The sequence below is a fragment of the Lygodium microphyllum genome, chromosome 15 (genome assembly GCF_053477565.2).
Source record: "Lygodium microphyllum isolate KBCC chromosome 15, Lygodium_microphyllum_v1.1.10, whole genome shotgun sequence".
In the NCBI taxonomy this organism is placed as follows: domain Eukaryota; kingdom Viridiplantae; phylum Streptophyta; class Polypodiopsida; order Schizaeales; family Lygodiaceae; genus Lygodium; species Lygodium microphyllum.
The window spans coordinates 24,183,571-24,195,983 of record NC_141149.1 but is presented as its reverse complement, the minus strand read 5'-3'; the positions used below and the strand labels follow the sequence as shown (position 1 = coordinate 24,195,983).

Here is a 12,413-nt window from a genome sequence, read left to right as displayed (position 1 = left end):
GCCCATTCACGATGTCTATCACAAACAACCTTGCAAAAGCACATCATGGCCATGGTTTTCTCTCCTTTAGGCCAAACCCAAAAGTGTCCCCCATGTGACAAAAGGCTAGGAGCAAAAAGCGCTCTTTGTCAAATGATCTCATCATAGACCTAAAAGTCAATCCAACTCTAGGATTTGAACCGTCAGACTTTGTCGATCCATGTAGAAAGCCTGCCTTAAGCTCCATCAATTCAAATATATGGTAGGCATAAGCATGCCCTACCTTTTTCTCCCTCACAATCTTCCCTCTCTAGCCTAGGGGTACATGGAAATGTCACTTACATAGATTTTGGCTCATATATGCCAATATAAAATGTTTTAAAGTGCATGGTCTCACATCAAAGGCAATGTTCAGCTCAAGCCCATAGATATTTGTTTTTGCTTCCTTGCTTGCTCATCTATGCCAAATACATCCAGAGAATCCATGTACTGTAACTATCCCTTTCATTAATAAGAGCAAACCATTTAAGAGCCACCCTTTCCAATAACAAGAAGCCACCTTCAAAGTTTTAGCCTTACCTAAGGATCAATGAACCCCATAGAAGGGTATTAAGTAGCACAAGCAGCCATTGTCAAAAGCTTAGGCCACGAAAGTACAGACATACTCCGCAGAAGGGAATTGAATTGGATCCAAATTGGTAACTTGCAATTTTGCTGTTATTATGTTGAATCAATAGTCTCAATGTTATTGCCATTCTAGAAGGATGCAAAATCAATAAATGTTACATACGAACTGATGGGACAAGAATGACACTCTGCCCTGCAGTTCATAATTAATGAACCAGAGAATACACGTGTATTCTTTTGAATCTGATTCAAAGTGATTTAATCCTATTTCTTAAAGAACATGAAATCTAGTGATGTTAAGTACCGGGTGTTCAAATCTTGGTACAAGAAGGGAGCAAACATAATGTTGTCCCAATGTGCTGGTGATGTCCACTCTTCTCTTAAAAAGTCTTCAGGAATTAGCAAGTACACTACACTGCTTAATATGTTTGTATACTGACAAGATTACTGGAAAATTTTTGAGGATTCATTCGTTCCATATAAGACTCATGTTTCATACTGCATTTCGTCATCCTTGTCTTCTACAATGGTCTCTTCACTTTGCAAAATATCATCGTTTTCATTCATTGGCTGCTCAGTTTCTTCAGCCCCTGGAAAGAGTCTTTCCATAAGCTGCCCTGCATCTTCTTTTGGGACTAATAAACTGACATTACTTCTTCCTCGCCAGCACCCAATGGCAATCGTAGAAGAAGCAACATTCTCTTCCTTCGATTCATCTGTAAAATGAGTATCAATAAGATCTTAACAGATACAGTTCAAAAACATCAACAGAAAAACTTTTTATTAAAAGACAAATTGAAGTCCAAAATAGATCTTGTGAACTTTGATAAGAATCACTGACTTTCATCGTTGAGAATCACAATACAGCATCCAGGAAGCAGAGCTGCTACAGCTGCAACAAAGATCGCATCTGAAAATGCTGTGAAAGAAACAGTTCTCTGGGCAAGCAACAACTTAAAGTCTTCCTTGGAAGCACGGACAATCTGTTTTGACACATGAGGAAGCAGCAAAGGAAGGCCCTCTGAGGCTATTCTGAATGCACATGAACCTTCTTTTCCACCTTGCCTTTCCTGAAACAGAAACAGATGGGGAGAATCAGATATGCAGGTTTCACTTATGCCAAAACACACTATCACAGAAGGTGACACAGCAATCATACTGGTAAGACAGTGACTTACAAATAACTTGAGTCCAACAGAGGTGATCTTCATTTGGTCTCCTGCCCTAAAATTCATTTTCATTACATCTGCTACTGATTGAGAGACATAGTAGATTCGCTTCAGGCGAGTAGTATCCTCACTTCTGGTAACCAGATGCCCATGTAAAGGAAGTGATTCTTTTATCCCATAGAAGTTTATGAGGCTGCTTATAAGAGCTTCATCTCTCAGGAAAAGGACAGGGTCCACTCCCTTCCAGTTCCCTTGTCGCTGAACCCCGCCAGGTTTCTCATTGTTCACATCAGAGACCTTCAACCCCATGTTTCCTGTCTCTAGCTCATCTGGTGTTCCCTTGTTATCCAGACTCTCCTTAACTGAAACTTTATCACCATGCAGCTCTTCAGACACAGGTGCTTGCAATTCCGAAAACTTCTCCATGGCTGGACCTTCATCAGGAGCTGTATCAGTAACTGTGTTGTTACAACTGTTTTCAGGTACTTCAGAAGCTGCTTCTTTGAATCCGCTTCCAACAGTTTCTGATAGATCCTTCACAGAAACTTGCTTGTCTGCGGCCATAGATGACTCGACTGTTGAAGCCACCTTAGCAGCAGGCCTGTAATTTCTGGATCTCTCTTTGGGCAAGTGTTCAACTGCAAAAAGAAAAAGGATTAATTACTGTAAGACTGAAGGAAATTTGTGAAAATAAACTGTGCTGAAATACCTTTGAATACAGAAACCTTCCGGAAAACAGCAACAAAGAACCCTCCCGTATCCTGATCATGGGGCAATATACGTACACAATGCTCCAGCGGAAGAATAGCTACCTCTCCACCCTCGCCATTCACAAGAATCTCAAGATCTGTTTCATCTTCTTCCAGCTTTTCAGAGAGATTAGGATTATTATCAACATCATCTTTGTGTTCTGAATGCTTTTCTGAACCTTGACCCAGCGGAAACATGCCTGGAACAACAGAACCTGTCCGATGATTGTTCACATATCGATAAGAATGAAGCCATTGACCTTTGTCTCTCACCTGTTGCAGAAGATGGATAAACTGTAAACATCAAAACAAGCTTGAGCCTCATGAACTGATTCACGAAGATTGACCTTCCAGGTCTTCAGTCCTGGCCGTCTTCTTAGCTCTGGCAGCTCACTTGAGACATCCAGAAGTTCCAAACACCCATCTGCACGTCTCAAAATCTGTAATAACAACCCAGGTAATGTAAGCATCTACCAGAGTACTTGAAACTTTACAAAGAGCTCTTTCCCATGCTCCAATTGGACTAGACCACTTGCTGTTACCTTAACTGATCAATGATGACGCTACATTCTGTTCTACGTAACCCTGAAATTTTAGCATTCAGGGGTCTCTTTTTTGATACACATTAGACCACAAGAGGGATCATAAGACAGCTAAATAGGCGGCAGAAAACTTCCACAGAGACCTATTGACAACACAAAAAGCCTTTCATAATGCGCACCATAGCTGCATTATAAGAGCATGCCAAGAGAGAGCTCAGCAGTTGTTCACTCCATTTACAGATGAGTTGTTGGGGTCCAAGCACTTCCACAAGGGGACACATAAGCTCTTGCAATGCTGCTGCTTGACTTTGAGAATGCCTAAGACAGGGTTAAATCCGCCTTTCTCAAAGGGCACCATAAAGAGGTGACGATTTCACAAGCACTGGATCATCTTTACAGCGGTGATTTCGCAACCATGGAATCGAAGGGTCTGCTGCTTGACTTTGAGAATGCCTATGACGGGGTTAAATCTGCCTTTCTCAAAGGCCGCCATGACATGGTGGTGATTTCACAAGCACTGACTCATCTTTACAGCGATGATTTCGCAACCATGGAATCAAAGGGTTTCAACTCTTCACATGGCAACTCTCTCACTATTTGACTTTTTAATTCAGCAAGTCAGAGAACAAATTCAGAAAGTCTAGATCAATGAGCCATCAAAAGTTTTCAGATAAGCAAAGGCCTTCAGTAATATGTCACCAGGATAGCCAGGTATAATGCGTATGATGTGCCCAGTATGCGGACTTAGTAAGGTACTGAATGTACACAACAATGTTGTGGGTAAAACTACCATTTCATACAATCATTGGAAAAAACATATGAAATTAATGATTAGCCTCAGAAAAATAAACTTTGTGGCTGTCTCAATGTAAAAGGTGTGTACAATCCGAAGGTTCATGAAGAGGCTTAGGAATTGTGATTAAGGTATAAGGGTAACTAGAGGTGGAGGTAGAGGTAAGGGAAGTGAAAGAACATACAAAGGAACAGGAGATAGAGGTAGAGGCAGATGAAGGGAAGAGAGAGGAGAGGTAGAGGAAGAGGAGGTGGTAAGAGAGAGGACTGAGGTAGAGGAAGATGAAGAGGAAAACACTTCGTCTGCACTATCCTCTGCACTATCCTCCTGCATCAACTCAACTCTCGAAAGAAGTGTTGGGCTTACTGGTCAGAGACTTTCAACAAGCAAGACTGTAGCATCGTAGTGCACCACAGAGTGAAACACAACCTCCTGCTTTCAACCATTAGAAGTGATGCAGCCTCATACAGCAGCTGGTCTCAATTGATTCAAATGGAATTGCTGAATGAAGCTGAACTAGCTCAAAGAACAGTAATGGCAAGATCCTAGCACGAGGATGCAAGTGCTGACTGCAACATCTTCACACACCGACCAGCAACTCCAGAAGTGGGAATGGATACCTGAGTTTTAAAACAACTGAATGGAAGAGGAGCAGCACTCACTATCAAATCAAATCTCAAGGAAGTATTACACAAAAGTAACGGATAATGCTTACTAGGCTGAATTTCAATGGTAACCTCAAAACAACTTCCTTCAGAGAAACCTTCCAATTATTAGGACTTACACCAGATTAACAATCCAGCTTTGCATTTATAACTTTTCAGCACTGAGACTTAAAAAGTAAAGATAAGCATAGTTAACACTCAACACTGATTTAAAAAAGGTGCACTGCACATTTTAACTATTCAAAAGATAGATATACTCAATGCTCACAAAGGGCATTAAGATTTAAATTCACACTTCATTCAAGAATTGGCCTTTCTAGGAATCAAGGTAAAGATGACGACGACAAATAATGATCTATATTTAATTGCAACATTAGAGAGCAATCGTCACTGGTAACCACTTTCTCATAGCATACCTCCCCAACCACTGCTTCATTCTCAATCGGATTCAAAGAGCAGGTTGAATACACCATCCTGCCACCCACTTTCAACAGTGCAACACCTACATCAAAAGGCTAAGTGTTTCAAACTTCATTCTATGGCATTCAAAAACTACAGAATCTCAAGCTCTTCAATAGCCAGCCCTGAAAATCAGAAACAAATAACCAAGCAAATCACACATTAAGTGAACCTCTCATTGCAATCTGAACCTGCAGGCGATGTAGCCCATTCCCAATGCCTGCATTCCTGTTTGAAAGTCATGAGAACATGTATTTTTAAAAAAATAGCTAGCGTAGAGGATTACCATTACAAAAGAATACATGGCACCATGGTGCATAATTTTACAACAGCATACCACTTCTTCCATAGGTCCGGTGCTTTACGGATGGTTCCATCACCACTGCAAGGAACATCACAAAGGACACGGTCGAAAAGTAAGCCCCTCTCTTCTTCAATATTGACCACATGATCAGACACGACAGAAGACTCTGCTCCATCTTTTGATGGCTCTGATGCACGTTCTTTATCTTTTCTCAGTCCAGGAAAATGTTGAGCTTCATGATTTGTGACGATAACATTAGGACTGCACATTCGTTTTGTTTGATGTATCAGAAGATGGCAACGTTGAACATCCAAGTCATTTGCAACCACCTGGAAAGGTGTTGTGACTTCAGTATATGTGGCTGTAAATAACACATGTTTGAAAGACTATCTTCATGGCCTGCTAAGGTGTAAACTGAGCAGCAGGTGAAATGAGCATACAGTTGGGGCAACTAAGAAAACTGCCAATATACTATGATGCAAGCACAAGGTCAAACAACGATGAGAACAGTCAACTCATACCAGCAATTTACTAACCAGATCATAAAATGAAAGTTCAGCAACAGTAAATGTTAGCACACAATGCTTCACTTTACAAACATATTTAGTTTGTGTAAAAGTATTTTTTGAAACTTTTGAGGAGTGTTAGTACTCACCAGGCCATCAGGAAGTGAGTCTTTCTGGTCAGTATTGTGAATCATCTCAAGAAGTTGAAAAGTCTTTGAACCCGGTGCAGCACACACTGCTCATCCAGTAATTTGTTATTGCATTTATCAAAGGCATAAATATTGATTGTGAACCAACTGTTTGCAAATTGTTTCTTTGCTAAATAAGATCCAACTTTGTAGACATTAGAATCCTATCTTGATACATTTCCTCATGGTTGCATTTGGATATTTAGAGAAAGTGGCTTATCAGAATTTTCTTCAGACTTATTAAACTAAATCAATAATTGTATTCTAAAACAAAAAGTGGCAGTCGTTTTTTTATTTTTTTGGTGGGTGGGTGGGCAGGTGCGTGTGTGTGTGTGTTTTAGGTTTTTTTTTTTTTTTTTGTGGGTAGGGGATGAAAGAAAAAAATGAAAAAGGAAACATGTATTGAGAGGAAGCTTTTTTGTTCAAAGAAAAGAATGATTTTACTAATAATCCCCTCAAGACAAAATGTCCTGAAATGAGTACAAAATCAGCTATGTGACGAACTTCTAAAAAATAACAAATATAAGACAAAAACAGAAGTATAAGGCCTGAATAAATATCCAATCCATACGTCCATAATGTGGAGCCACCAAAATCAAGGCTTGCATTAACATTACAAATAGCAAATATAAAACAAGAAAGGAAGTACAAGGCCTGAATGGATAATCAATCCAAAGGTCTATGATGTTAAGCCACCAAAATCAAGGCTTGCATTAACATTAAAAGGTTCTATTTGTGCATAGTATGACAAATGCCCAGAAATGCACTGTAAAAGGCCACGTTGTGGGCATGTGCATAGTAGGACAAATGCCCAAAAATCCCCTATGAAAGAGCATGTGGTGTCTTCTTCAGACACTTTCTTCATGCAGCAGCCTCTTTCCTTTGTCATCAAGCCACCATCCCATGTTGCCTACACACCCTTTCCATGGACCTTAGTCCCTATTGTTTTCTTTTGGGAATCATAGCACCTTTGATAGCTGCTATCGTCTCTCAATTGGGTCAAAGGCTTCGCTTACCTATCCACGACTGAAGTTCTCTCAAGTGATCTGTTTGAGGCCCCTCTATGTCCATTAGCCTATGATGCCCTCCTATTAGATCACACTTTCATCTAGAGAGGGAATCTTGCTTCTTGGCTGCATTCTTCATTGATAGACCTCATCGGTCGCAGCACTCTTCTTGCCACCCTCAAAATCCATTCAATCTCCTTTAGCCTTGAACCACATCCAAGATTTGAGAGGGGGTTGTTAGCAAACATGTGCCATGTACAAAGATTTCCTACATGTGAGCCTCGATCTGAATCAAATAAGAAAAATTAGGAGATTTGATGTTGTGTGTATCCGTCATTTGCTGTATTTTAGACACTTTAGATAGAGGGTACATCAGCACATTTTGCTTTTGGCACTATGACCGTTTTGATCAATTCGGCAGGCTGACCTAAGCACCCACATTTTGGGCCTGGCCAGTTTGTATGCCAATTGTGGCCTCAATTTGCCTATTTATAGGCAGCCTACCCCTTCACTCCATTCAGCCTTCTTTAAGCCAGCCCTAGTCGTTCCTTTTGTTGAGAGTGTGCAGCAGCTAGAGGAGGGAGTAAGTGAGTGAGAGTGACCGAGAGAGAGAGAGAGAGAGAGAGAGAGAGAGAGTATGTATGATTCGATTTTGGGTGTACTAACAATGTGTTGGTACACAAATGCATTCACATGTACAACTAAATAATACATGTGTACTATACACAGAGGTGAATAAAGGGCCTTTATCCCAACAACCTCCCACTTAAAGGTCCAAAGTGAACCTCTAACCAACTCCCACTAGTCGTATGAAATGCTCATGCTAAGCCTTGCTTAGACTTTTGGGAGAACATCTGCAAGGTTGTCATGTGTTTTAATCTTGGTCAATATGATTAGACCATCTTCCAAAATCTATCTGATGAAGTGATATCGCACATCTATATGCTTTGTGCATGAATGTTACATGGCATTCTTAGCCAGATACACAGCACTCCAACTATCACATCCCAAAATTGCAGTACCCATAGACATGCCGAGATCATCTACAAGTCTGCTCAACCATATAGCTTCCCTAGAAGCCTCAGTAGCTGATATGTATTCAGCTTCAGTGGTACTCAATACAACAATATTCTGCAACCAGGAACACCAAGAAACAACCCCACCAGCAATTGTAAAGACATATCTGCTGGTGGACCTACGTGTGTCCAAGTCACTTGCCATGTCTGCATCACAATAACCTTGCAGACTAAGTGCACCCTGCCCATAGCAAATACACTTTCTTTGTGTACCCTTTAGGTATCGAAGAATACACTTGATAAGTTCCCAATGTGGTTTGCCAAGATTTGACATAAACCTGCTGACAACTCCCACTGCATGAGCAATGCCTGGACGAGTAGCAGCCGTAGCATACATAAGAGAACCACAAGCTAATACATACGGGACTCCCTTCATAGCATTGGCTTCCACGTCATCATTTCGGCTATTGGCTTTATTAAGCTTAATATATGGAGGTAAGGGCACCCCAAAAGGCTTAGCTTCAGCCATGTTAAACTTGTCCACTACCTTTTCAATGAGCTTTTCTTGAGATAAAAATAGCAATTTCTGTGTTGTATCCCTGCGAATCCTCATGCCCAATATATGCTCTACATTCCCCAAGTATTTTATGGAGAAAGCTGATTTCAGCTGATCTTTAAGAGCATCCAAGCTAGTCTTTCGTTTCCTAGCTAGTAACATATCATCCACATACAAAACAAGTATGATGGGACTGCCATCTGTATTCTTTTTCATGTACAAACAATGATCTACATAGCTGCGTGTTAAACCATGAGAGAGCATAAAAGTGTCAAACTTTTTGTTCTACTGTCGTGGTGCTTGCTTCAGCCCATACAAGCTGCATCTTAGTTTACACACCATCTACTCTTTTTAAGAAACTACAGAGCCCTCTGGCTGTTTCATGTAGATTTCCTCATCAATGTCACCATGCAGAAAAGTTGTTTCCACATCCATTTGGTACAGCTCTAAGTCCAATACAGTAGTGAGAGCAAAAAGCACACATAGAGTGGTCATCTTTACAACAGATGAGAAAACCTCTTGGAAGTCAATCCCTTCCTTCTATGCATACCCTTTGGCAACCAGTCTTGCCTTGTACTTGGGTTTCCCGTCAACTGTCTTTACTTTGTAAACCCATTTCTTTGAAAGAGGCTTCCTTCCTTTGGGCAACGACACAAGATCCCAAGTATCATTAGCATACAAAGATTTAATCTCTTCCTACATAGCTAGCTCCCACTTACTGCTGACTTTGCATGACTTGGCCTCTTTATATGTAAGAGGCTCACCCTCATCTGTAAGCATCACACAGTCCAAAGAGGGGTCATACCTATGTGGCTGCCTTCTTAAACGTGTAGACCTGCGTACCCAATGGTCTACATTTTCAAGAATTGGGTCTACATCTGGAGGTATGTTATTTTCAGCATTTATTGGCTGCTATAATCCATTTTCAGCATGATGTTCATGTTGTACAGCACCTTCATTTTCATTACCAGCACCTGCATTTTCATAATCACCAAGTCTATCTTGCTATCCATGACATCCTTGTGCTTCTATTTGCTGTCCATCATCATCCGCCTCAAAAATAACCAGCTCATAATCAATTTCAGCCTGTGGTACAGCATCATGAGACTCATCATTTGAATTAATAGGTGACTGCAAATTCTGGAATTTGACATTTTTCATGTCTTCATTGGAGGCTAGAGTACCTTTCAGCAATTTTGCCTCATTAAACACAACATTACGACTGCGAATAATTTTCTTAGACTGAGGTAACCACAATCTATAGCCAAATTCACCCTCATCACCATAGCCCATGAAAATGCCTTTGGTGGATTTCGGGTCAAGTTTACTTCTCAGCTCATCTCTAACATGCACAAAGGCATCACAACCAAATATCCGTAAATGGTCATATGAGGCCGATTTGCCAAACCAAAATTCCTCACAGATGCCATTATTTAAGGACCTGTTTTATGTGAACCATGGTTTTAAGTGTCTCTCCCCAAAATTCATGAGGGAGATTAGCAATGGACAACATGCACCCCACTCTTTCACATAAAGTCCTATTGTATCTTTCAGCCACCCCATTTGAAGAAGGGCTGTAAGGAGTTGTAAGCTCCCTCTTAATTCCATGCAAGTCACAAAAAGACTTAAACTCAGTAGATGTGAACTCACCCCCATTATCAATTCTCAAGCATTTTAACTTTCTACATGTCTGAGTGGTCACAAATGCATGAAAAGTTTTAAAAACAATAAACACTTCACTTCTTTTTTAACAGATAAACCTAAATCTTACTGAAAGAATCATCAATAAAAAAAACAAAATATGCGGCACCACCCAACGATTTCACAAGCATACTACATACATCAGAATGCACTAAGTCCAAGACATTGAACTTACGAGAGACACCAAAGTAAAAGGAATTTTTCATTTGCTTTCCAAATTGATAGTCTTTACAAAAGTCAAGTTTAGAGCATTTTCCATCAACCCTCTTCAAAGAGGGAAGGACATTAAGTCCTTTATGGCTCATATGGCCTAATCTCTTATACCACAACTCCAAATGACAACAAATTTTAGCAACTGCAAGACACTTGCCATTCAAAGCTTTACAATGCAAATAATACAAAGTGCTCGTCTTGGTTTCTTTTGGAATCAGCATGGAACTCTTTTTCAGTTTCCACAAACCACCACCAAACAATGTAGTGTAACCATGCAAGTCAAGCTAACCAACACATAGTAAACTTTTCTTGATGCCAAGCACATATCTAACATCTTTCAACACAAGCTCTAGCCCATTATCTAAAGACAAGTGTACAGTGTCAATCCCATCAATGTTGCAAGCATGGTTATTTCCAAGGTATACTTTTCCATAACCACCTACATTGAACATAGCGAAACACTCCAAGCAAGGAGTTACATGGAAAGAGGCACCAGAGTCTACAATCCAAGTCTGAGTGACACCATCATCAACTGACAAAAGTGCATCAATCACATCAGCCTTGGTAATCTACATATCCTGTATGTGACATACAAGGGCATCATAATCAACTGTACGTAATACATCAACCTCTGTATCCGAGAGCTCCTCTATGACTACATTGGAAGCCACATTGACCTTTTTCTTGCCTTTGGCTGCCTCAGATACATCTCTTACCGTCTTTCTTATTTTTGTCGTCTGCATTCTTCTTTCTCTCTTATTCCTTCTTGTAGTACCTGCAATCAGGTTTCTTGTGGCCCTTCCGACCACATTGAGAGCAAGTAATATCACTCTTTTCCTTTCGTTTGCTCTTGCTTCTGCTTCTTTGTCCAGCATTTGAATTTTTCTTTTCAGCCCTGCCTCTAACATTATAAACTGAGTTGCTGCCTTCTCCACTAGACTTACGTCTACATTCTTCATTCAAGATTGAACCCCTTACACCATCATATGAGAGATTGGGATTATTGCTGAGAGAAACTACCAAAGTCTCCCAAGAATCAAGTAGTGTCATGATCAAAAAGATTGCCCTCAACTTATCATCAAAATCCAAATTGGCATCCTTGAGTTGATTAAAAATGCCAGTAAATGCACTCAAGTGCTCAGTTGCAGGCTTGGACTCATCCGGTCGCATATTCACCAACTTGCGCATTAAATGCACCTAATTAACAAGTATGATAATCTCATAGGTAGTTTTTAACTTCTCCCATATTGTATAACCAGTATCCAAGCCCTTAATATCTATCAAAATGTCATCAATGACACCCATCTTTATGTAAGCCATAGCCTTTTTATTGACTCTGGCCCAATCTGCATTAGACATTTGTGCAGGTTTATCTTCTTGCAAAGCATCCTCACAATCCTTTAAGAGCAATATGCCCTGCATATGGTCTTTCCAAAGGTCAAAGCCCTGACCATCAAACCATTTGATTTCCATCAAACTCTTAATATCAGAACTGAAAGAAGTTGCAGTCATTTTATCACGAACACAAGAGTAAATGCACTGAACTACAAGAGCACAAGCTGAACCAGCAAATACATTGTTGTTCTTGCCCAAACAGTAATAAATCTCTGTTGCTATTACATAAACCAGCCACCACACGGGCAAATACTACAGAAATTTACCAAAATATGCACAAAATCCCAAAATTCCAGGTCCAACAGTGCATAAATGTCAGCCAATCTGACCCAGCTGAGTAAAATTTCATCAATACATGAAAAGCCTCAACTTTTCAAGGTTCAATGTCAGGAAAATTTACTCGAATGAGCGAAATTCCGACAAATTTGGTAAAATCCCCAATTTAATTGAGGTCAACAAGCACAATGTCTGTAATTTTTGACACCAATGTCACTGCCAAGCACAAATGGGATCAAATCTAGGAAAAGCCCCAAATTTTTAGGCT

At 40.2% G+C, this 12,413-nt stretch overlaps 1 protein-coding gene across 1 annotated transcript in view; it reads right to left on the bottom strand.

Moving 5' to 3' along the window:
- Window positions 1-670: 670 nt before the first annotated feature.
- LOC148024351 (S-adenosyl-L-methionine-dependent methyltransferases superfamily protein) overlaps window positions 671-12,413 on the bottom strand; it is an 88,551-nt gene continuing 76,808 nt past the window's right edge. The window contains exons 7-15 of the mRNA XM_087693969.1: window positions 5,943-6,028; window positions 5,321-5,616; window positions 5,156-5,211; window positions 4,941-5,026; window positions 2,872-2,964; window positions 2,485-2,797; window positions 1,785-2,413; window positions 1,448-1,676; window positions 671-1,322 (exon numbers count right to left, since the gene is read on the bottom strand). Of these exons, the coding sequence (XP_087550095.1) occupies window positions 1,093-1,322; window positions 1,448-1,676; window positions 1,785-2,413; window positions 2,485-2,797; window positions 2,872-2,964; window positions 4,941-5,026; window positions 5,156-5,211; window positions 5,321-5,616; window positions 5,943-6,028 (2,018 nt within the window). The 3' untranslated portion in view covers window positions 671-1,092. The remainder of the gene's footprint in view (window positions 1,323-1,447; window positions 1,677-1,784; window positions 2,414-2,484; window positions 2,798-2,871; window positions 2,965-4,940; window positions 5,027-5,155; window positions 5,212-5,320; window positions 5,617-5,942; window positions 6,029-12,413) is intronic.